The following is a 25,935-nucleotide window of genomic DNA, read 5'->3' as shown; positions in this document are numbered from 1 at the left end:
TGAGCAGTTTCTGAGAAAGGGTCTGTTAAAGAAATCATCACTTTGCACTCCTCCCACTCCCCGCCTTTCTAATAAATCTCAAAACTAATACCGACAGCGAAAAGTACTAATCGAGACCTTTCGTTTGATACCCCACATGACTATAATCTGTGAAAAAAAATTTTACACCCCCCTTTTACATGTATGGGGACCCCCCCTAAATCTCAACGTAGAAGGATATCACTCACTGCATGTCTGGGGGTCTATAGTTCCCACCTTCTCACCAAATTTCGTGTAAATCGGTATAGCCATTTCTGAGAAAAGTGCTTGTGATAGACAAACAGACAGATAGACTCCTGTGAGGAGTGACCAGATCTCCCATCAGGCGCGACCCCAGCTGAAGGATTGGGGCATACCTATTGATGTGTAAATATGTGTTCATGCACTTTTCTTTTCTGACTGTGCATGGACTAGTGTTTGCTCATCTCTGGTGCGTGGACCAAAATGGCTATGAGAAGGATACCCAGAACATAAGACCACCATGGAAGACGAGAGAAGGAGGAAACTTACGGTGCAGGGGCTCGGAACTCCAGTACCGGCGGCTTTTGGGAGTGAGCAAGCGGGCTCCCGGTCGCCAATATCCCTCGACCGCAGTGCCTCGGTGGTGGACATCTTGGCCACCTTGGCAGATAATGTTACAAGTGATTTGGATCTGGAGAAGGAAGTGTCCATGCGAAGAAGAAGACAAAAATAAGCAAAAATGAACTGAAGGCAGATCGTTGGATGAGAAAAACCGTAATAACACCCACCGCATATGTTCAAGATGCGCAACAGCAGGAGGTGCTCCAGGAACAAGGAAGAGATCCATTCAGAAGAAGTTCGTCAACTTTGAGATCTCCACCAATGCCAAAGACGATGAAGGATAAAGTACAGGCAAAGCCAGTAAACGCCAAAAGTGAAGGAGCGTATAAAAGGAGTAACTCTGCCCGGGCTTATAGAGAGCAGAGTCCCGATCCGGGGGAATTATCCTTCATCCAGCTTGGGGCAAAAATAGTTGAGCTGTCTGAATTTATCAAGGACAAGCACAACGTGCACCAAGCCATAAAGAATATGGTTAGGGCTATTAGAGTCCTCAATAGATCGCAGATGGAGGAAAAGAATAAATAAGGATACGCCGAACCCCGCTGTGCTCACAGTATCACAAGCTACCCAAGTGACGCCTAACCGTACTATTATCGAATCACAGAGAAATAAAAGAGTACGTGAAAAAGGGGGAGATCCTATAAATAATCAGCAGGTGCCTAAGAGAAAACAAGTCGGGAAACCGGAAGCTGGGCGCTTCGGGTATGAAAGATTTTGTTTGTTTCTTGTGTGAGTATATTTGAGTGTAGAACCATCCCATTTGCACGGAGTCCGTTAAGAATATGCATTTAGTATATCAGATTTATACTTCGGGTTGTAAATTTACACGGTAAGGCAACTTTGAGCTACTGTAACTTTGTTAATAATAGTATGATTTTGATCAAACTTAGAGATAATATGCTTCATATTATATTTTATATTACTACCAACTTTTAAAACTCTAACATAAACTTAAAGGGGGTTTTACTCAATTTTACTTAACTTAATTTGAACAGATATCGATATGGACAGTATTTTGAGGCCTGGGAACCCTATAGAGGCAGCTTCATGATTTTTTTCAGATTTTGCGGTTGGGTAGTTTCTGAGAATGGCTCCGTTAAAGAAATCATCACTTTGCATCCCTCCCACTCCCCGCCTTTTTAACAAATCTCAAAACTAAGACAGACTTCGAAAAGTACTAATCGAGACCTTTCATCAAATTTTTACACCCCCCTTTTACATGTATGGGGACCCCCCCCTAAATCTCAACGTAGAAGGATATTACTCACTGCATGTCTGGCGGTCCACAGTTCCCACCTTCTCACCAAATTTCGTGTCAATCGGTATAGCCGTTTCTGAGAAAAGTGGCTGTGACAGACATTGAGCCGACTTTAATAAGGTTTTGTTTTACAAAATCTTAAAAAGGTGGACAGGACATTCTGAAAACCAGCCCCAACAGCTCAGAAGGAGGAAAGCGTACAGCGAATGTAGGAAACTCGGCCTGCGTTGCGGAGCCCAAGACGAACGAAAACAATGAATGGACTAAAGTTCCCAAGAAAAAAGCGAAACGAAAAGCAAAAGTGCGAACTCGTCCAGATGCGATTGTTATCTTCAGTAAGGGCAATCTGTCCTACGCGGAGATATTCAAAAAGGTCAAAGCAGATCCCGACCTAACAGTTCTGAGCGGAAATGTGAACAGAATCCGAAGAACCCAGAAAGGAGCTCTCATGTTCGAGCTGAAAAGATCCAGCGTGCCCAAAAACATGAGATCAATATACAATGTAAGGATCTCGATCAAGTCTCATCGAAAGGCGAAATTTGTATTGCTCTGAAGGAGCAATTCAAGTTGAAAGAACTTACTGAGGGGTCTGTTGTGGGCCTACGAAAAGCCTATGGTGGCACTCAAACGGCCACAATACGAGTACCAGCGGAGGCAGCGCAGATGTTGTTAGCTGCCGGAAGGGTTCGGGTTGGATGGGTTGTCTGCCGTTTAAGAGAACAAATTTCACTAAAGAGGTGCTTTAAATGTCTCATGTTTGGGCACTTTGCGAAGGCATGCACCAGCAGCATTGATCGATCGGATCGATGGACATGGTCTTGGCTAACGAAGGTGCTGTAAATACCTTTCAGAAAGGGCGGTCAAGCTCGGTTGTAGACCTGACCTTTGTCAGCCCTGCGCTGGCAGGTGGTATGTCCTGGTGCGTCAGCGAACGCTACACCCACAGCGATCACCAGGCAATCTTCTTTGAGACATGTGTCGAGCCAGAGGGCAAAGAGCTATCATGCCCGAAACCGAAAAAGATTTCAGGCTGGTCTGCAAAATCTTTGGCTGAGCAGACCTTCATAGTGGTGTGGTTAGATCAACCTGATAAAGCAGGCGCCTCTACGGAAAGAGCCGTCCATCTAGCTCAATGCATCGCCAAAGCATGTGACGCGTCCATGCCTAGGAGGTGCTCATTCGCCAGTAGAAGACCAAACTACTGGTGGAATGATGAACTGACCGGCCTTCGATCAGCCTGCCACCGAGCCAGAAGAGCGGCTCAGAGGGCGGTAGGTAGATTCGATCAGGGGCAAAAAGAATGCGCCTATAAAGCAGCTCGCAAAACCCTCAAGCTCGCCATCCAGCGAAGCAAGAGGAAATGCTTTAAGGAGCTCTGCTCAGAAGCAGACATAAATCCGCCAGGGAGTGCTCATAGAATCGTGATGGGACGATTCAGAGGCCGCTCCTCTCCGCAGATCACGTGTCCCACCCTCTTGCTGAAAATCATCCAGGGGTTATTCCCCCAGCAAGAGGAGAGCACCGACATATTCCAACCACCTCTGAATGTGACGGCAATTCCTCCAGTCACCAGAGACGAACTGCTGGAGATCTGCGGCAGAATAGGAGACAATAAAGCACCGGGGCTGGACGGAGTACCGAATAAGGCCCTTAAGCTTGGCGTGAAATCCAGGCCGGACATGTTCGCTGAGTTATTCGAAGCGTGCATGTCCGAGGGAATATTTCCAGCGGTATGGAAGCGGCAGAAGTTGGTGCTTCTGCCTAAGCCTGGTAAACCTCCAGGTGAACCATCGTCATACCGACCCATATGTCTTTTGGCCACGGTGGGGAAAATATTAGAGCGGGTAATCAATAATAGATTACTCCCGGTTGTTGACAGCCAAGGCGGCCTTTCAGATCGGCATTATGGGTTCCGTAAAGCCAGATCAACCATTGATGCCATCAAATTGGTTACTGGCTTGGCCGAAGATGCAATCCACGGGAAGGGTAGTATCTGCAAATATTGCGTGGTAGTAACCCTGGATATGAAAAATACATTAAATTCGGCTAATTAGAATCTAATTCGGAAATCGCTAGCGAAGGTTGGTATTCCCTATCTCGCCGCAATTGTCGATAGTTATTTAACTGAAAAGAGGCTCTGGTACGACACTGATGACGGACCCCAGGAGAACGTCGTTTCCGCGGGTGTCCCACAGGGCTCCGTGTTGGGCCCACTAATGTGGAATATCATGTACAACGATGTACTTAATCTTCCCCTTCCGGACGAAGCCAGAGTGGTGGGTTACGCTGACGACATAACATTGGTTGTTGTCACAAAGCGTCTCGAAGATGCTGAGTTATACTCAAGCGAAGCAATCAGTTCTGTTAAAAGTTGGCTAGAGAGCTCAGGTCTGACACTGGCGGAGGAAAAAACAGAAGCGGTCCTCATCACGAAGCGCCGGAAGAGAAACAACGCCTGTATAAGAGTCGGGAATCATATCATCACTTCCTAGCCGACCATCAAATACACGGGGGTGGTGATAAACAGGAAGCTCAGTTATAAGCAACACGTAGAGTACGTTTGCGATAGATCGTCCACTGCTGGTATGGCCCTGGCGAGGATGATGCCGAACGTGGGAGGGCCACGGCATACCTCTAAGTTGGTTATAGCCAGGGTGGTAACCTCAATCATGCTCTATGCGATCCTAGTTTGGAGGGAGGCGTTGCACATGTCAGTTAACACTAACAAACTGAGTGCAGTATACAGGAGGACAGCCTTGAGGGTATGCTCTGCCTTCAGGACTGTCTCAGATGATGCAGCATTCGTCATCTCTGGAATGATGCCGATTGACATCTTGGCAGATGAGATGGCGAATATATACCATGCGAAGCCAATCTCTCCCTTATTGCAGACGAAGAACAATGAGAGGGAGAGATCCATCAATAGATGGCAAGAGCAGTGGGAACACTCGGGAAAGGGTCGGTCGGCTCATTCCTGCCATTAAGGAGTGGTTGGAGAGACGACACGGTGAGATTAATTATAATCCCATCCAGTTTCTCACGGGACATGGAGGATATCTCCAATACCTTCACAGGTTTAAATTGGAAACCTTACCGGACTATCCAAATTGTGATGGAGTCCCAGAGGACCCAGAGCATGTATTCTTCCACTGTCCGAAATTTGTGGAAGAAAGGAGGAATCTAGAGGAGACTGTAGGAGAGGTGCTGGTACCAGAAAATCTGGTGCCGAAAATTCAAGCACATCAAGAGAATTGGGATGCGGTCAACTCCATCATCGCATCTATTCAAGATAAATTGCGAAAGGCAGAGGAAAGGAGAAAAGCGCGGTCACCTGCGCCGCGTATAGAAGAAATGGGATTAAGCTGGAGTGAACTGACTCCGCCCCGTGATGTAATACCTTATGGTGGTTCCGCGGAGCAGGGAGGGAGTCGGGGGTGGTTTTAGCGGGTAACAATCCCATACGCTGTGTCCAGACCAGTGCCTTTTGAAGATTTCCACTTCCTCAAAAAAAAAAAAAAAGACAGACAGGCAGACAGACATTGAACCGATTTTAATAAGGTTTTGTTTGCAAAAAAAAAGATGAAATACTAACATTAGAAAATAAAGTGATCGCAATGTACTTTTTTCAGGCCTAAATGCAGCTGGATTCAGTGGAAGGAAGAACTGGATTCGTTGAGCAATGTAATTCCGCAGTGGGAAGTTAGGAAGCTGAGGAACACTGCCACAAGGAAGAAATTGTAAACATTAAAGACTTTGCCGTGAGAAAAAAACATCAACTCGTTCCAACGCAGCAATTGTCGAGAAAACCAGGAAATCTCAGAGGTCAAATCAGGAAAGATTTTAAGTCCCTAAACCAATGCCGAATGTTGGAACAAGTGAAGCAATCCATATACCGTGTACATGTATAAATCTTTCCGATATCTTACAAGCCGGAAAAATCCAGTGCTTAATTATTTGCGCGTGTAAAATTGATCTTCTAAATATAGATTTGTGTTCTTAACGTGTGTCAGAGCATGTTAAGCAAAAATTAAATATTTATTAAAAGTACACGTAAAACAAACATGAAATTGTCTAGGGTGTTCGTCATATTCCTGGCTTTGATAGTTCAGCTGATAGGGTCTAATGAGACGACTGTCTACGATGTAACTGAGGCACCCACAAAATTCTAGATTTGAATTGCTAGTATGCAAATAAAGACATACATAAATATTGTCTCTCCAGAAGAATTAATTTAATTCTCCCAATATTTGTTAGAATCCATTACTGCTCCTTTTTCCGTGTTAGAGTCGGGGGACTCCCAAAATAGATACATTTAATTAGTCTGAATTCGCTTTATTGATCCATGCTAGGGCAACTTACATGCATTATAAATAACTTGACCAAATAAACCCCAAATGAATCAATATCTACTTGAAGTTATGAATGAACTATTAAACAAATAAACAGTGACTATAAAATTGTTGCGAAATTTGAGTTCTCTATTCATTCCGAACTTGGTAGTCACGAGGAAAAAACATGAAATCCTTGTTAATAACTTTTTCTGTAATCGCCGTTGTTAGCAGCAACTTAGTCAGGTAAATTGCAATTTATTAGATTTTCTTGTTTTATTTTTGAATATTTTGATTTAAAATTCGAAAGGTTAATTCAAAAATTTAAAATTAATCCAGAGATTTGTTTAAAAACTTTAAAAAGTAAATATAATTAGATTAAGCTTAGGTGCCAGGGTCATGTTAGTATCTGTAGTTTCCTGAACCAAACTCTTTCCACCTCTCACATAAATTACATTACTACATTACTACATTATTTTGTGAGGGAAGCGCTGACAGCTAAACAAAACTTCAATCTTACTTCTTCCATTGATATTTCAACAGACAGTGGATCATTCAAACCAAATAAGCAAGCGGTTGGAATCACTCCTGACAAGGTCATCTCGAACGGGTATGAAATGCTACAACACTTCAACCATTTGAAGTAATGTTCTGTTCGACAGGACTTCATCATTTCTGCTCTAAAAGAGTGATCACGCGTGTCATTAGCATAACGACGAATCGATATCGCTATTAGCTGCCCGGCCTCCTGACCTAAGCCGGTTATATTCTATATCTTAGATATTTCCAGGGGTTTTAAAGTGAAGGCCCACTAGTTTTATTGGTTTACAGGACCAATGCTATTGGATGTTGTTTTTACCTTTATTCTTTGGTGCAGGCGTTTCCATCATGTACTTTGCCTTGCTTAATTAAAGTCCTGCTCAAGATCTCACATCATAACTTTTTCTCCCCATTATTTGATATTGTCTACATAGGCCAGCAGTTGAGTACTTTGCTATATAGGCGAGCTTGTCCTCCGACCGACAAGAAGATGATGCATCAGATGGGCATATTCCCACAACGACTATCGCAAAGAGATAATCTGTTCTGTTACTGATTTGCCTGGGACAAACCCTACCTGGTATAGACCATTCTGGGCGTCCAGGCGATTTTTTTTTGTATTCTGTTAATGGATCGAGGTGCGCCAGGCTGCACTTCCACTTCTCCTCCCATATATCTCCAGGCGACCTCTTCCAATGAAGTTGCGCATCCGCGGGGCATTCCGGGTTCGATTGAGCCCCTGCAGCTTTTCGTGTATCGCAGTTATCGTTGCGTTTATCGCGCTCCAATTTGCTTCCGACCTCAACATCTCTTTCACGTGATTATGGGTCCAATAACTACATCAAGGGCATCGTTTAACCTCCCGTTTTCAATAGCGGATCTCAGATAATGGAGCATAACTTGCCCCGGGCCCCTAAGTGTAGTGACGCATTCGAGACCGCCGGAGAACTCGTTCAACCCAAAGCGATGCAAATACTTCATGTATCCACAGTGTCCTGTAAGGAATTATGTTAATTGATTACTCAATTCCCTGAATTTTTGCTCAATCCACCTCTCAATATACGGGATCAGTGCATGGTTCCCGCCACTTTTTCCGAAATTATTCAACCGTTGCCAACATCTCCTGTACTTAGTGGACCAGATTCGCCACATTTCTCTGGCAAAAGGCGTGTACTGCTAGAAAAGCCATGGGAATCATTCCCGTGATGATACACACTGTCTCAATAGATACTGTCCTATATGCGTTGCACACCCACAGGGCGATCGGCAGGTATGTCGAACTCGCCCTTTCCAGGCAAGAGCCGCCTATAGCAGGATGTACTTCGCCCCTCCTGCGATAAAAAGCAGGTGACAAGATTGTGGACCTCCAATATTAGGCATTAGCCCTGCTAGAGATGAAAGACTTTCCCGTCTTTTCTCGTGCATAGATCGATTTTTACTCCTAGGTATTTAATGATCGACTTTGAAACAGCCTCGTGGTTACAAACCTGTATTTTGACAGTAGTTTTTTCTGCAATTGGTAATAAGCACCGCCCCCATTTTACTCCGAGTGACAACCAGGCAATCTGCATGGAAATCAAGGGTAAATTGAGCTTCATCATCATCAACGGCGCAACAACTCTTATCCGGTCTAGGCCTGCCTTAATAAGGAACTCCAGACAGCCTGATTTTACGCTGAGATCCATTAATTCGATATCCCTAAAAGCTGTCTGGCGTTCTGACTTTCGCCATCACTCCATCTCAGGCACGTTATGCCTCGTCTTCTTTTTCTACCATAGATATTGCCCTTATAGACTTTCCGGGCTGGATCATCCTCATCCATATGGATTAAGTGACCCGCCGACCGTAACCTACTGAGCCGGATTTTATCCACAACCGTCCACACGATTTCGTCATTGTGTAGACTACGGAATCGTCCATCCTCATGTAGGGGACCGAAAATTCTTCGGAGGATTCTTCTCTCGAACGCGGCCAACAGTTCGCAATTCTTCTTGCTAAGAACCCAAGTCTTCCAGGAATACATGTGGACTGGCAAGATCATAGTCTTGTACAGTAAGAGCTTTGACCCTATGGTGAGACGTTTCGAGCGAAACAATTTTTGCAAGCTGAAATAGGCTCTGTTGGCTGCCAACAACCGTGCGCGGATTTCATCGTCAGAGCTATTATCGGTTGTGATTTTCGACATTAGATAGGAGAAATTTTCAACGGTCTCAAAGTTGTATTCTCCTATCTTTACTCTTCTCGTTTGACCAGTGCGTTTCGATGTTGTTCGTTCTTCCGGTTTTGGTTTTGGTGCTGATGCTGCCACCATGTACTTCGTTGTTGTTCCTCCCATGTTGTCAATATCGTCAGTGTAGGTCAGCAGTTGGGTGGACTTGAAGAGGATGGTGCCTCTCGGATTTATGTCAGCACACGAGTCACTTTCTCCAGGGCCAGGTTAAAGAGGACGCATGATAAGCCATCCCATTGTCTCAGACCGTTGTTGATGTTGAATGGCCTAGAAAGTGACCCTCCTGCTTTTATCTGGCCTTGCACATTGGTCAGGGTCGTCTTATAAGTTTCGTCGGGATACCGAATTCTCTCATGGTCGTGTACACTTTACCCTGGCTACGCTGTCATAGGCGGTTGTAAAGTCGATGAAGAGATGGTGCAACTGATGTCCATATTACAGCAGTTTTTCCATCGCTTCCGTAGGGAGAAAATCTGAACTGGAGTAAAGCATATGGGGTTATCCGGCCCAGCAAGATAGCGGAGAATATCTTATAGATGGTACAGAGCAACGTTATACCTCTATAATTTTTTCTTGAGGTTGCTGCGAGTCCTGAGTCCGCACCCACTTGGTCACACACTTGGGAAACAGCTTACTTTCTCTTTGTATTTCACGGACTCCTCTTTTTTTGAGTTAAACCCAAGTTTTCAAAAAAGAACAAAAAAGCTGACCGACGGTTTCGTCCAGGGCAGAGGCAACTCATCAGACGCTGCTCCACCTCTGTCCTGGGAGCAGCGTGACCGAAAGTAACGACAGATGGAAATCGCTCCACTTAAATATAATCGCAAACACGTAATGAGTGCGAATTATATTCAAGTGAAATCCTTCATGAGTCCAGACCTAATCCAGGCCGAGGTAAATTTTTTGTTGAGGATCCTGCTGTAATTGCTGCACTGTGATATCTCCCTTCTTATGTATGGGACAGATAATGCCTCTTTGCCAGTCATCAGGCATTGATTCGCTATCCCATACTTTGAACAATTGTTGATGAACCACTTGGTGTAATTGGTCGCCTCCATATTTAACCAATTCGGCTGTAATTCCATCGGTTCCTGGCGACTTATGGTTTTTAAGCCGATGAATTGTACGGATTGTTTCTTCTATGCTTGGTGGTATCAGTATTTGTCCGTCGTCTTCAGCTGGTGGGACCTCCAACTCGTCGATGTTCTGGTTGTTCAGTAGCTCATCAAAGTACTCAACTCATCGCTCCAATATGCCCATTCTGTCGGAAATCAGATTTCCCTCTTTATCTCGGCAGGATGAACATCGTAATGTATAAGGGTTCATCTTGCTGACTTGTTGGTAAAACTTCCGCGCCTGATGCGGTTGCTCCTTATACTTTTCAAGTTCACAGACTAGTTGGTTCCCCTAGGCTTCCTTTTTCCGTCTGTGAAGTCGCTTCTCCGTTCAACGGAGTTCGTGATAAGTCTCTGCGCGTGCCCGCGTTCTTTGAGAATGCAACATTACTCGGTATGCAGCATTCTTCCATTCCGTTGCTAGCTTACATTCATCGTCAAATCAGCCATTCCGATTTTTCTTGCGGCTGAAGCCAAGTATCTTTGTGGCCGTATCAATGATAACGTTCTTCAAGTAGTTGTGAAGCCTGGTCGGTATAGGCTAACTGCCGAAGTTGGGGGACGTTCTGTCAGGCCCCCGCTTAAGGTAAAAGTTAGCCTGTGCGGAGTTGCCAAATCTCCCATCAGGCGCGTCCCTTCGTGCGGATAAGGGAATGCTCGGCGAATGTGTCATGGGCATGCATATGCACGCATCCGGAGATGTGCGTGTATGGGCATGCTTATGCGCAGGCCGGGTAGGTGGGAAGTAAACGCCCACCCGTGGATAAAAATTGGCTATGGGAAGGACACCCAGAAATTAAACCAAATATGGAAGAGGAGAAAAGTAGTTTTTTTACGGTGCAGGGCTTCGGAAACCCAGTGCCGGCGGTTTTTGGGAGTGAGCAAGCGGGCTCCCGGCCGTCGATATCCAACGACCGCAGTGCCTCAGTAGTGGGAAACTTGGCTACTGCGGCATCTAATGCTACAAGAGATAATGGTGGATTGGAAATTAGGTCCACACCGGATCCCTTTAGGAGGAGTTCGAAGCTTGGGAGATCACCACCGAGAACAATGGTTCTTTTTGGTAGTCGAGATTCGCCGCGGGAAAGAAATACGAATAGTCCCTTAATCGAGATCATTCCTTGTGGCGCAAGGCGCGAAAGGAAACGAGAACATACCAAAATGGCGTTCGTTACACTTGGGGAACGAATAAATGAACTGTGTGAGTTCATCAAGGAGAGGCGGAATATCCATCAAAATATTCGAGCCTTGATAAGAGGCATTAAATTGTCTTATATCAGGGCACTCGAAGAAAAGAATTCCCAAGCGTCAGTTGGCAAGGTCACAAGGGAAACGCAGGTGACGCCTCCCCGTGATAAAGCAGGCGGGAAGACAGGAAAACGGGCTAGAGACGGTACCAGCGAGCCTCTTGGACCACAGCAAGCCCCGAAGAAGAAAAAAGCCTCTTCACCAAAGAAGGCGGAGTCGGCGAGAGTACCCGCGAAAGTCGGTAATCTCACGATTGCAGCCACAACACCTACAAAAGTGGAAGAAACTAACGCCCGGAGGCCCGAACAATGGACTAAGGTGAGCAACAAGAGGAAAAAGGACAAAAAGAAGCTCCGCCCGGAAATAATAATTATTTCCAAGAAGGGAAATATGTCCTATGCCGACATCCTCCGAAAGGTGAAGTCAGACCCGGAATTGAAGGATTTGGGGGATAATGTGAGCCGTATTAGGCGAACACAGAAAGGGGATCTGATGCTGGAGTTAAGTAAACCCGCCGACAAGTCGGCCGATAACTTCCGCGAGAAGGTGGAAAGTGTACTTGGAGAGGAAGCTGAGGTAAGAGCTCGGAAACAGGAGATAGTGGTTGAGTGCAAGGACCTAGATGAAGTCACCTCACGGGAAGACATCTGTGCTGCGCTAAAGCAGCAGTTCAACCTTGGCGATATAGACCAGAGTGCCATAACAAGGATGAAGAAGGCATATGGTGGCACACAGACCGCTATTATTAGTTTGCCGGCGGAATCAGCTATTAAGTTGATTACCGCGGGCAAGGTAAGAGTAGGTTGGGTCGTGTGCAGGCTCAGGGAACAAATCTCTCTAAAGAGATGCTTCAGATGCCTCGATTTCGACCATTTTGCGGCGGCATGCACTAGCCAGCATGATAGGTCGAGGAGTTGCAGGAAGTGTGGGGAAGAGGGCCACCTCATCAAAGATTGCACCGGAGATCCACGATGTATGTTATGCAGTGGGAAAGAGGGCGTGGACGGCCGGCATATTGCGGGAAGCAGCAGATGTCCGGTATATAGGAGGGAGCTGAACCGCACAGGAAAATGAGATTGATACAAATCAATCTCAATCACTGTGAGGCAGCTCAGGACCTGCTCTCGCAAACCATTCGAGAGTCGAATGTCGATGTCGCGGTTATTTGCGAGCCGTACAGAAACTACGGCGGTGCGACTTGGGCGGTGGATGCGTCTGGTAACGCGGCAATCTGGGCGTGCGGAAGACAGGCCATTCAGGAAGTCATGGCCCCTCCGGCAGCCGGTTTTATAAGGGCGAAGGTCAACGGTGTCCATATTTATAGCTGCTACGCTCCTCCTAGTGCAACCTTAGCACAATATGAGGAGATGTTAGACAGTTTGGTGTTGGATGCTAGAGACCGCAGCCCTAAAATCATTGCGGGCGATTTCAACGCGTGGGCCCTGGACTGGGGAAGCCGATCGACGAACACCAGAGGTCAAATTCTGTTGGAGTCATTTGCGGAGCTGGACATCGTGCTGGCCAACGTTGGATGCGTGCCCACCTTTCGAGGAAGAGGGTCGGGTTCGATCGTTGACCTGACATTTGTTAGCACTTCACTGGTGAGGGGGATGGCTTGGCAAGTGAGTGAGCACTACACCCACAGTGACCACCAGGCCATCTTCCTCCACATTGGGAACCGGGGAAGCAGTCAACGACGCTCTGGAGGTGGAAAGGCTAAGGCGGTTGGCTGGTCTATCGGAGCTTTCGACGAGGAGATATTCCTGCCCGCATTGGAGGGAGCCCATGATCCGGATGGAACAGCGGTGGAAAGAGTCACACAGCTGTCTCAGCGTGTAACCGAAGCATGCGACGCTACGATGCCACGACGACGTTTGCACCACGGCAAGAGGCCAAACTACTGGTGGAACACGGAGATCGCTGCCTTGAGATCCTCTTGTCTCCGAGCAAGGAGACTTTCCCACAGGACAAGAGGAAGGCCGGAGCACCAGGAGCGTGAGGAAGAATACAGGGATCTGCGAAGCAACCTTAAGAAGGCCATTCGGAGAAGCAAGCGGGAATGCTACCAGAAGCTCTGCATGGAGGCTAATACGAATCCGTGGGGTACAGCCTACCAAATTGTAATGAAGAAGATCCGCGGGCGAAAATCACCTCAGGTGACATGCCCACGGCTCTTGTTGCAAATAATTGCAACTCTTTTCCCGCAGCAGGAGCAGGACGAAAGAGAACCCCAACTGGCAGCTCAGCAGGACGTCTTCTCGATCCCTGATGTTACCGAAGAGGAACTTTGGGAAATCTGCAGACGTATTGGGGACAGCAAGGCTCCGGGATTGGACGGAATTCCGAACAGGGCTCTGAAGGTGGCGGTCAAGGCCAGACCAAGGTGGTTCGCAAGCACATTCGAATCGTGCATGGCGGAAGGAGTGTTTCCCGCCCAGTGGAAGAGGCAGAAACTGGTCTTGCTACCGAAGCCTCGAAAACCACCCGGCGTGCCCTCTTCATATCGCCCTATTTGTCTCTTAGACACCATGGGGAAGATGTTGGAGAGGGTGATATACAACAGGCTGCTCCCGTTCATCGAGCTTGCGGGTGGTCTTTCAGAGCGGCAATATGGGTTTCGGCGAGCCCGTTCTACGGTCGATGCAGTAGCAAAGGTCGTGGAATTGGCTCGAAATGCGATAGCCATGGGCAAATGCTGTGCTCTGGTGACGCTGGACGTCAAAAATGCTTTTAACTCAGCCAACTGGGGCTGGATTAAGGGCGTTTTGGCCAAACTGGGTGTTCCTAGCTACTTGGCTCGGCTCATCGAGAGTTACTTTTCGGATAGACTTCTCTGGTTCGAGACGGACGACGGGCCGAAGGAGTACATTGTGACAGCAGGTGTGCCTCAAGGTTCTGTATTGGGACCGCTGCTGTGGAACATAATGTACGACGGAGTGCTTGGCCTTCGCGTGCCGGAGGAGACAACGCTGATTGGTTTTGCGGACGACTTGGCGGTAATTGCAATTGCAAAGCATCCCGAGGACGTGGAGCTTTATGCAAATGAAGCCATTCATACCATCAAGTCATGGTTACGAATGGCCAAGCTGGACCTGGCGGACGAAAAGACGGAGGCGGTCCTCATTACCAACCGTAGGAAGAACAACACGGTTACCATCCGGGTTGGTAATCGTGAGGTCGTCTCAAAATCGGTTGTCAAATACCTGGGGGTGATGATCGATGCCAAGCTGAGTTTCAAGGGACACTTGGATTATCCGCGAGAAAAGGCAGCAAATGCCAGCTCATCCCTTGCAAGGATGATGCCTAACGTGGGAGGGCTGAAGTATAGTCGCAGGCTACTCATCGCGGGAGTGGTGAGGTCGATCCTGCTATACGCGGCCCCTGTCTGGGCGGGAGCGTTGAACCACGCGGTCAACCGGAGGAAGATATGTTCGGCATACCGGCCAATTGCGCTAAGGGTGTGCAGCGCATTTAGGACGGCGTCGACGGAGGCAGTGTGTGTTATCGCAGGAATGATCCCTATAGATCTTCTAGCGAGCGAGGCACACTGGCTCTACGAAAAACGGAAGGCAAATCCAGCCGAGGTGAATGCGGATTTCCGAAAATCCATCAGGAGAGAGTTGTGTGGCAAGTGGCAACAACGATGGGATAACTCCGACAAGGGCAGGTGGACCCATACATTGATCCCGTGCATCGAGAAATGGGTCAACCGCAAGCACGGAGAATTGAATTACCACCTGACACAGTTCCTTACGGGACACGGTGGCTATAGGAAGTACTTGCATCGCTTCGAGTTGGACGAGTCTCCCAACTGTCCTGAATGCGGTGCTACACTCGAGGACCCGGAGCACGTTATGTTCTATTGTCCCAGATTTCTACAGCAGAAAAGGAGGTTGAACAGCATCTTAGGGGCGGACATCGAGCCCTACAACCTGGTGGAAGAGATGTTGAAGTCGGAGGAAAACTGGATGGCGGTAAATGAGGCAGTAGCCGTGGTGCAGGCAAAACTCCTGGAGTTGGATCGAGCTCGGAAGGCGGCGCGACGGAGACGTGACATGGACGAGCTGGTATAGCGAACCAGAGCCTCCCCCGCGAAGTAATACTTCACGGTGGTCCCGCGGGGAGGGGCGGAAGAGTGGGGGTGGTTTTAGTGGGTGTGAATCCCACACACTGCTGCAACCTGGCGCAGCAGTGTCTTTCTAAGATTTCCACCTCCATCCATAAAAAAAAAAGTAGTTGTGAAGATCATTTGTTGATACTTCATCTCCAGGATCTCTGTTGACTGCGGTTATTGCGGCATCCATTTCCCTATTATAGGTGTTGCGGAGGGCTTTGTCGTGAATGGCTTCAGTATTCACTCTCACCTGATTGTCAGAGAAGATTGTAGGTGGTGTCGCAATTCGAACTCGGAACACTATGCCAACGAGATAGTCCGAGACTATATTGGCCCCCCATATGTTCTGACATCCATCTAGGCTGATAGGTGGCGCGTTTGATCAGCACGTGGTCAATTTAGTTTCAAGTAATCCCATCTGGAGAGGCCCACGTATGCTTACGGACCGCTTTGCGCGCAAACCAGGTACTTCCAACAACCGCGCCTGTGTTTCGGACGATACTGCTAACTGAATAATCCGCAGTCCGTTATCATTGGTATCCCTATGTAAGCTATGGGAGCCAACGTATAGCCTGAATATGGGCTTCGTCCCCACTTGGCTGTTCAAATCTCCAATTATAATTTTGATATCATATTTGGGACAGGCTTCCATGGCCCGCTCAACTGCCTCGTAGAAAGTATCCTTCTCCGGAAACGCAAGGAAGGGCACAGAGAATTGGAAAAATTATTGGGAGAACTGCATCCAGTTCTTGCAATTCGTTTGATAGACGATATAAAGTTATCTTGAAACGTAAAGAAACTGGGAAGTCTCAGACGAAGAAGTCCTCTACACCGGTGACTTGTACGATGTATGGTGTGTATGATCCTAATGGCAGTAACCTGGGTGATTGACGACCGGTTGAAGGGCAATCGCGTTACAATCTGTAACGATAGCCATATTGTAGTTAGAACGTTGAAAAGCCCTTTGATTACCTCGAAAATCGTTCAGGAACTTTTTTGGATTCGTGGTCACTGTGGTGTGGAGGGAAATGAAATATCGAATGCTTTAAAAAAAGAGGGTACAATTTCCCCCATGCCGAGACCAGAACCAGGATACATAAACATATACAGGATATTTTGTTAGACGGAGGAATCGAGTACAATGAGCCACTACGGTCTAAATTCTGAGAGGTTATGTTTCTCCCCCACCTCAAACATATCACGTTCGTCTTGGTATTCGTGCTCTCCCATTCCTAGGTTTATCACTTACACAGCATTAAGTGTGCTGATAATGAAACTGAAGCACATTTTCAATTTAACTGGGACTATGTTGATATCTTATACTCCACAAAGGAGTGAACAGAGAAAAAAAACTCTATGCGATAAACCGCACCAAGCTATCAATCTTTGTGGATACATTGATACTTGGTCGAATACTTGTGAATTGTGACCGTTCGAATAACGGGGCCATGACAGGGACGATGATTTTCTGGCCAAAATATTATAGAAATATCTGATCAGCATTTCCAGTGCTACATTGTGCCACTCTGGGTAATTCAACTGACCGGCATCGAATCCCAGGGACTGCTTCAATACTGATCGCTACCGCTGCTGTATTATCTTCACTTCACATCGATTTCTATCTAGTTCCTGAAAAATTCAGAGGAATTTGAAGTTGGAAGTAGAGTCTGCTACGGTTGTCTCTTATCACCGATAATTTTTCTCCTCATTATCAGTGATGTTCTTCATGGTACCTTGGCTAGAAGAGAGGCAGAACATTGAAGACGTCGATCAATTGGTATATCTAAGAAGATTTTTTTGTCTTAGGTCTGAGGTAGGTATGAATTCATAATTTCCAGAAAGACCTTTCAGTAAAGGCTGATACGCAATATTAACCTGCATAATTCGCGTCCATGTCTAACCTATCTAAAAAGCATATCATAAAGCAAACTTGTATGATCATCTTTACACATAAGTCTCAGAGTGTAACATATCTCTATATTTACAGCATCAACTTACTCAGGAAGGCGAAATCTAAACCCGTGTCAGATACAGGCCGAACGGAAGATCTGTCAAATGGCGCAGATGTTGTATATTACGGTGAAATTTCCATAGGAACGCCGCCACAAAATTTCGTCGTTATCTTTGACACCGGATCCTCGAATCTTTGGGTTCCGTCAGCAAAATGCAGTGCCTGCAGTGAGTATAATAGCGAATTAAAAAAAATAAATAAGACAAAATATTAATTTAAACAATATTTTCAAAAATTCACAGATGTCGCTAACCAATATGACAGCAGCGCATCGTCAACCTACAAACCGAACGGTGAATCCTTTTCAATTCTCTACGGAAGTGGATCTACGAATGGGTTCCTTTCTACTGACACCGTTGAAGTAACTATTTTCTTTTACACAAAATTTAGATTGAAATTTATTGAAATCCTTTTAGATTTCTGGCATGAAGATCAGCAACCAAACATTCGCTGAAGCTACCACACTCTCGTCAAATTTCCAGGGTCAAGTATTTGATGGCCTATTAGGTTTGGGCTACGGTGATATTTCAAGTGATGACAACGTTCCTAATGTCCTATATAACTTGTATAAACAAGGACTCATCCCTGCCCCCATTTTCTCTTTCTACTTGAACCGAAATGAAGATGATAAAACCCTTGGCGGGGAAATTATTTTTGGTGGATCACATCAAAAGTATTATACTGGTAAGTTGCTTCTTCTTGAACATAATATCTCTCGCAGAAGGGTCAATATGTGGTGAAAGTTTAGCACGCATATAAGCCCTTTATTTATTTTGACGATACCAAGAAACCTTGTTAGAGGTACCACCAATCGCGGATACCCTGAACAGTATACTTCGAAAAAAGCTCGTATTGTCCCGGTTTAAGAAATCATGTTCGTCTTTCAAAGTCTGAAACCTCATCAGATTTAAAAGCTTTGTTCTTTGTTCCAATTCTTGTATATCATCACCATCATCAACGGCGCAACAACCGGTATCCAGTCTAGGCCTGCCTTAATAAGGAACTCCAGACATCCCGGTTTTACGCCGAGGTCCACCAATTCGATATCCCTAAAAGCTGTCTGGCATCCTGGCCTATGCCATCGCTCCATCTTCGGCAGGTTCAGCCTCGTCTTCTTTTTCTACCATAGATATTGCCCTTGTAGACTTTCCGCGTGGGATCATCGTCATCCATACGGATTAAGTGACCCGCCCACCGTAACCAATTGAGCCGGATTTTATCCACAACCTGACGGTCATGGTATCGCTCATAGATTTCGTCATTGTGTAGACTACGGAATCGTCCATCCTCATGTAGGGGGCCAAAAATCTTCCGGAGGATTCTTCTCTCGAACGCGGCCAAGAGTTCGCAATTTTTCTTGCTAAGAACCCAAGTTTCCGAGGAATACATGAGGACTGGCAAGATCATAGTCTTGTACAGTAAGAGCTTTGACCATATGGTGAGACGTTTCGAGCGGAACAGTTTTTGTAAGCTTAAATAGGCTCTGTTGGCTGACAACAACCGTGCGCGGATTTCATCATCGTAGCTGTTATCGGTTGTGATTTTCGACCCTAGATAGGAGAAATTTTCAACGGTCTCAAAGTTGTATTCTCCTGTCCCTATTCTTCTTCGTGTTTGACCAGTGCGGTTTGATGATGTTGGTTGGTTCGTCTTCGGTGCTGACGTTGCCACCATATAGTTTGTCTTGCCTTCATTGATGTGCAACCCAAGATCTCGCGCCGCCTGCTCGATCTGGATGAAGGCAGTTTGTACATCTCGGGTGGTTCTTCACAAGATGTCACTTTCTCGAGGGCCAAGTTAAAGAGGGCACCTCCTTGTCGTAGACCGTTGTTGATGTCGAATGGTCTTGAAAGTGATCCTGCTCCTTTTATCTGGCCTTGCACATTGGTCGGGGTCAGCCTAGTCAGTCTTATTAGTTTCTTCGGGATACCGAATTCTTTCATGGCCGTGTACAGTTTTACCCTGGCTATACTACCATAGTCGGCTTTAAAGTCGATAAATAGATATTGCAACTGTTCTCCACATTCCAACAGTTTTTCCATCGCTTGCCGCACAGAGAAAATCTGATCTGGAGTGAAGTCTCTTTGGTATGGGCCAATGATGTTCTGGACGTATGGGGCTATCCAGCCTAGCAAGATAGAGGAGGCTATTTTATAGATGATACTCAGCAACGTGATACCTCTATAATTGCTGCACTGTGTGATATCTCCCTTTTTATGTATGAGACAGATAATGCCTCGTTTGTATATATTCACCCCAATTGTAAGATTTCTCGGCTTAGATTGCCGGAAGAATCCAAATTTACTTTGAGTCTCCGGCGGGCCAACCATTCTTCAACGTGTTTCATGTGATTCCCGAGGTTCCATGATGCAACACTAAGATGAGTGTGTAGAGGATTTTTGGGCAAGTCTGCAGTATATATCAAATAAAGCGGAGGGCCGAGGAGACAACCTTGGGGTACTCCGCTTTAATGTTAGATTCTAATGAGGTTAAAGTTTTTGCCTAATAATAAATCTCCAGCCAGTCAGATACGACTCGAGAATTTTGTGGATATTCGTAAGTAGCTTTTCCTTGATTTTGTAGACGAGGTCTTCATAACAAACCTTGTCAAATGCTTGTGTGACATCAAGGAATACGGCCGAGCAGTACTTCCTATCTTCCAAGTCACAGTTTATCTCGGAGGATAACCAGATACTAACTTTTTTTTTCGTACAATTGTTGATGTAGCCGGGATAGTACGAGCTTCTTGAATACGTTTGAAAGTGAGGGAACCAGACTTATCGGTCTATAGGATGTGACAAGCGGAATCAATTTGCAACATTTTGGAAAATAACCAATGCGTATCCCTGCACGGTTACCTACATTGTCGTGGCGAAGGAGTTCAGCAAGGAAAATCCTCTAAGAATCAAGAGGTGACACCTGAAGTCAAGCGGTAATCAAAACCCCAAGCCAAGGTGTAACAACGGTGACGTGGGCTGAATGGAGATCCTGAGTCTAGACTCTGATTCTTCACTTACTCAAGTGGGAACCAATGTAATTGGGACCCAGTCCTTAACGGACGAACCGAAGTAGTCCCTTTATGTCAGCACTCCTAACCCCGGGCTCCAATCACCTGCTGAGGCTAAAATATTGCCCATGGGTAAGCACCTGTCCATGGACAGCAAATAGCCTTCGGGCAAACCACTTTCGTGCAAACCGCCTCCGGGCAAACCGGCTTCGGGTAAATCCTAACCCACGAGCTGTACCAAGGTTGGGGGAAGAGGATCGTTCGGGGCACCTACGGGAAACCGAAGCGGCAGCGGTCCTTGGACGATCCCAACTCTTCGAAAGAAAAGGCAGTAAAGAGGGCTCGGCCGGCAACGGCTAGGCTTTCATTTGCAGCCGAGGCCATCGAAGCCGATGGATGGGTCTTGTATGACGACTCTGATCCATACGGTTCCGATACTGAGCAGTGCGAACAGTTTAGGAGGAAACTCTTACTGTACTGTGAGGACTATATCCTTGCAAGGCATGAAGCTTTGCTTTGAGTCCGTATGTGTACACAGTAAAATGTTACGGCTAAATGTTGCCGACGAAAACACGAACGAGTGCCTTAGGCAGTACTGTTCCTCCCTTAACGATGTGTGGGACGGTGCGCGTCTAACCTTGAAAAGGATCTCTGAGCTGCCATCGTTCAAAAAGTGCTTCCACACACGTATAAAATGAACTGAAAGCCCAAGTCATAATCCCTGAGAAGCACATCAAATCCATTGCTGAAATTGAGAAGACAACCCAGATGATCACAACTAGCATGAGCGAAGCTTTCGAAGAAAACTGTCTATTCCAGACACCGAAGAAGGGTAAAACACCATGGTGGAACTCGGATTTGGCAAAACAGAGGAGAACGACAAGGATACTCCTCAATCGTGCTTTGAAGTGTGATTCAGCCGCTGGCTTGAATCGTTATTAATATGTGAAGGTTCTAAAGAAGAGCGTAAGATCTGCTAAACGATCATCATGGAGACGTTTTTGCGAAGTTTCTAGTGATCCAACCTCAAAGCTCAAGCGAATTCTTGTTAAAACGTAGCAAGAAGCTGGGTTATTTACGTTTACAGAACGGGAGGTACACAGAAAGCGATCCAAAATCTAAACTCGGGGCCGACAGGTGCATACAGCTCTCAGCCGAAAGACTGGAATCTAGCATGCAAAGTAGTAAAGTGGCCATTTAACTCGCTCCATAGATACAAGTCTGCAGGTCCGGATGGCATCATTCCTGCGCTATTAACCGAGGGAATGGATGCCCTGGGTTTACATATTCAGAATATATATCGTGCATGCCAAGCACATGCTTATATTCCAATTATCTGGTGTGACGTAAAGGTGATACTTATTCCTAAGCCAGGGAAACCCTCCTACACAGACGCTTTCTACTAAAAGGACTAGAAATCTACAGTTAATGCCTCCGCAATGGACTCACGATGAACCCTTGGAAGACTAGACAAGTTATATCCATTAGGAACGTCAAATGGGGCAGGCACGCTACCCACCTTAGCAGGGGCGGAAATCCAGCTGACACAAACAATCAAGTATTTCGACTCCAAGTTAACGTGGAAGCACCGTTTCCAGGAACAATATCTGAAATCCTGCAGATTGCTCTGGTGTTGTAGGACTGAGACAGGTAAGACCCGGAAACTTTCACCAAAACGGATTCATTGGATGTATACATCCATAAACAAACCCATTTTGATGTAAGCATGTATTGTCTGGTGGCCGAGACAGCAGGAAGCTGCTAACACAGATTCATAGGCTTGGTTGCCTAAGTATTACCGGAGCGATGAGTACCACGCCGAAGCTATCCTAAACCTACTCCCCATTCACTTGGAGGTGAAACGAAAAGCAGCTAACGACGCATATAGACTCGATACCGTTGGAAATTCAATCAATCAATCATACTGTCACGCATCTATCCGGAAATTCCTCGACAAACATTCGGTAGCTCTCATTCCGATCATATGGCTTCCAGATTCGTCTTTGAAAAGACATATACCGTCGTAATCACCAAAAGAGTAGAATGGTCAATAATTGGCCATGTATGTTTTCAAATTACAGACTTAATAATCTTCACCGACAGGTCAGTCATGAAGGGCGGATCGGGCGTAGGGGTGTTCTCGGAGAATCTGATTTTGGAGCTGGCTCGACCCCTCGGAAAAATGACGACCAGATTCCAGGCGGAGGTATAGCAGTAGAAGAATGTCTGCGATAAAAATGGAGAGGTGACACCATTCGAATCTGACAGTCGGGCAGAATTATCACCACTAAAAAGCAACGACATATTAAGCCAGTCGGTGTGGAGTTGTCGTCAACTGCTACTGAAACTTGGTCGACTAAACGAGACATCTCTGATGTGGGTGCCGGGACACTCAAACATCGCTGGTAGTGAGGAGGCTAACAGACGAGAATCTGGACCCACAATAGTAGGACCAGAACCAGCTTTTGGTCCGGTCATCCACTGTCAAGTCTACTCGTAAGAGTGAAATTGCAAGAATACACGCAGTCGCGTGGAGAAATTTGAACACTTACCGACAGGCGAAAATCATTGTGAAAGGTCCTGGGGACGCCTGAGAGGCATTTTTGTTGTCTCTTAAGAAGGAGGATATGAAACCTTAGTAGGGCTTTTAACGGGACACTGCTCGTTCAACTACCATATGGAAAAGATTGGGGTGGTGGTTTCGGCTATGTGCAGCCGATGTGAGGAGGAGGAGGAGAAGACGGCCCTGCACTTTTCATACAGCTGTCCGACCTCCTCAGAACGCCGTAGGCGTGGGGATTTGTGGGGATAGCACAATGGGTCTTACAATGGTTTGAGTACTCGGAGCTGCCGCTGCCCCGGTAAACTAAACTAACTAACTTACCAAGTCGTACGACACTATCCAATATGTGTGTCACTCGGTTGATTGTAGATATTGGCAGTTCGTGGACCATTTTGCCCATAATAAGGTCGAAACCAAGAGCTTTTTCCGGATTAATGTGGTCATCTGAGAATTTGAGAATACTTCTTGTAGCTCCTTTCCAGCTACTGCAGAATCTTTTTCGAATTCACTAATCTAAACTGTTACCATTCACGGCTCAGATGTCGTTTTTTTTTTTCGTTTCGCATGCTATGAAAACCTCCGAAGGATCAGAACTTAGTTCGTCGAATTTCCAGTTTGTCCATATGGTAGCCCGGAGGGTGTTGCCTCTGGGCAAGATTAGTCCCGAGTTCTAATACGTGTTTTTGCATTGAAGTTTCCATCATCAATAAAACTTCTACCAAGCGTGTTGGAAAAGCTTACAACCTGCTCTGCAAAGATGGTAATCCTCAGAGGGCAATATACAGCAGAAATTGTTTCCAGATCACGCCATTCTACTACACATTTACTCGAAGATGTGACGTGCATATAGTCCTTATTAGATATTTGTCGTTGAGAGGAGCCTCCGATATAAAGAGAATGTCGATTTCACTGTTGATGAGGAATGATTGTGATTCCACTTTACATTGGCTAATACCATTCGCATCCCAGTGACAGATTGTACCGGAGCTCATATTTTGCGAGAAGGGTTTGGAAAATCAGCGTCTGGATTGCATCATATTTTGCATTGCTGGCGCAAATTGATTCATGCTTTGAGTGGGTTGCACCATTATAGATTCTAGATTAGTTGCAGATTCGGAACGCTATATAGATTTGGGACGAGTGAATTTCACAGCATCAGCATAAGACAAGGTCGACTGGGTTTTAGTTGGAAAAAAGCCTGTTCGGTACGTAAGGGTATTTTGGTTAGTAGTGGGTACCTTTGACTCTGGCAGTGTGGTTATTAACGCAGTTACTGCATTTTTTGGCAGAGGGATCTTCTGTATCGAATGAACGTTTAGGGGGATGTAGGTCGCCGCGCATGACGTATTCACTTGGAAGCGCACTGCATGACTTGATGTGTCTAAACTCTGGACCATTAAGACGTTATATAGAACCAATTTGTTTCATCGTTTCCTCAGCTATTATTCTCCGTTGGAAAAGTTATAAATGGGATACGTTTCAGCTTTGCTGCGGATGCAGCTTCCGCTTAAGTAGAGACTATGGTACTCTAAACCGGTTCTTAATATTATATACCGGTTTAATACTAAAGTCTACTTCTAAGGGCGCTTCAGAGATTTCAGTCGGGTCAACTTGAGATCCAATGCATTTAATTACTGCTACTGCTTTGCTACTTTTAAGCTGGAATATATTGTGATTTTTACCTGCCAAATCAAAGGCTATGGTGACAAAAGTCCAGGTTGACAGCAAAGGCGTCCATGGGCTTTTGCTGTAGACCTGGACTTTTGTCATACCAACATTGCCTTTTTTCGTCGGAACAACATATAAATTGTTGCATTTAACATTCTGGGTTAAGGTATTAACTAGTGTGCAACTGTTACGTTCACGTAAGTAGATTGACGGAGGTATGGGTAATTTTGTGTTTTCAGCAGAATGTCCAGTACTTTCATTCTCAGCAGAATCTCAATTGCCTTCATTGGGAAGGATGCTGAATCGATTCTACCAGGGCTTGCTTGTCGGTAATTTTCTGGCAATTTTCGCCGCACTTTTTTCCCTGTTAGACTTAGGGTTCCTCAGGCGTTTGTAGGTGACTACGATGCACCAATTTTTTTCGGGTGGTTTCCGTCAATCTAATATCCAATATATATAATAGTAGTCCCTTGGGAGTTTAGCATCACTGACCGGACACTGAAGTTCCATATCGACCTGTATCGATTTCAAATTTATTTATTTATTTTATTCTCAAACAGGCTCCTTTACTTATGTCCCCGTAATAAAGCCTGAACAAGGATACTGGCAGTTCAAAATGACCGGAGTTCAAGTAGATGGTTACGAGTTTTGTTCCAGGGGATGTGATACAATTGCTGATTCTGGTACCAGTTACATCGTTGGCCCTGCTGACCAAATTGAAAGCATTTACGAGATCATCGGCTACACCGGCTACATTGACTGCTCCGAAATCGATAGCTTGAAACCAATTAGTTTCAAAATCGGCAGGAGACTATTTACCCTTGAAGCGAAGGATTATGTTCTAAATGTAAGGCGGATAGTATCGTAATATGTGCTCATAATGCAAATGATATTTTCCTCATTACAGGATGGAAACAATAACTGCGCACTTGGACTTGACGTCTTCTCATCGTGGGAAGGCGGCCCTGAATGGATTTTGGGGGATGTTTTTATCGGTAAATACTACACTGAGTTCGATATGAAGAACAAGCGTGTCGGCTTTGCAACTGCGAAAAAGGTAAGCACCGAGCAGAAGGAGTCATGTTAGGAAAGTGTTTGGTGACAGAATAAACACCTTTAACTGAACAGAATAAATACTATGTCATCAAAGTGTATTGTTTTGTTGATTATTCTTTGGAGACGTTGGACATTTATGTTCGGAATTATAGAGGGAAACTAGTAACTTACTTAGA

General features: G+C 45.8%; 1 protein-coding gene across 1 annotated transcript; it reads left to right on the top strand.

The window, feature by feature from the left end:
• Positions 1 to 6,324: 6,324 nt before the first annotated feature.
• Positions 6,325 to 25,841, top strand: LOC119659611 (lysosomal aspartic protease-like). Its single transcript, XM_038067784.1, has 6 exons — positions 6,325 to 6,453; positions 17,442 to 17,632; positions 17,708 to 17,826; positions 17,882 to 18,149; positions 25,264 to 25,550; positions 25,611 to 25,841. Exons 1-6 carry the CDS (start codon positions 6,395 to 6,397, stop codon positions 25,788 to 25,790), a joined length of 1,104 nt encoding a protein of 367 aa, XP_037923712.1. The 5' UTR covers positions 6,325 to 6,394; the 3' UTR covers positions 25,791 to 25,841.
• The last annotated feature ends 94 nt before the right edge of the window (positions 25,842 to 25,935 follow it).

This window comes from Hermetia illucens, chromosome 6, assembly GCF_905115235.1.
Source record: "Hermetia illucens chromosome 6, iHerIll2.2.curated.20191125, whole genome shotgun sequence".
In the NCBI taxonomy this organism is placed as follows: Eukaryota; Metazoa; Arthropoda; class Insecta; order Diptera; family Stratiomyidae; genus Hermetia; species Hermetia illucens.
Note: the sequence above shows the minus strand (reverse complement) of the source record. Positions and strands in the feature narration are given on the sequence as shown.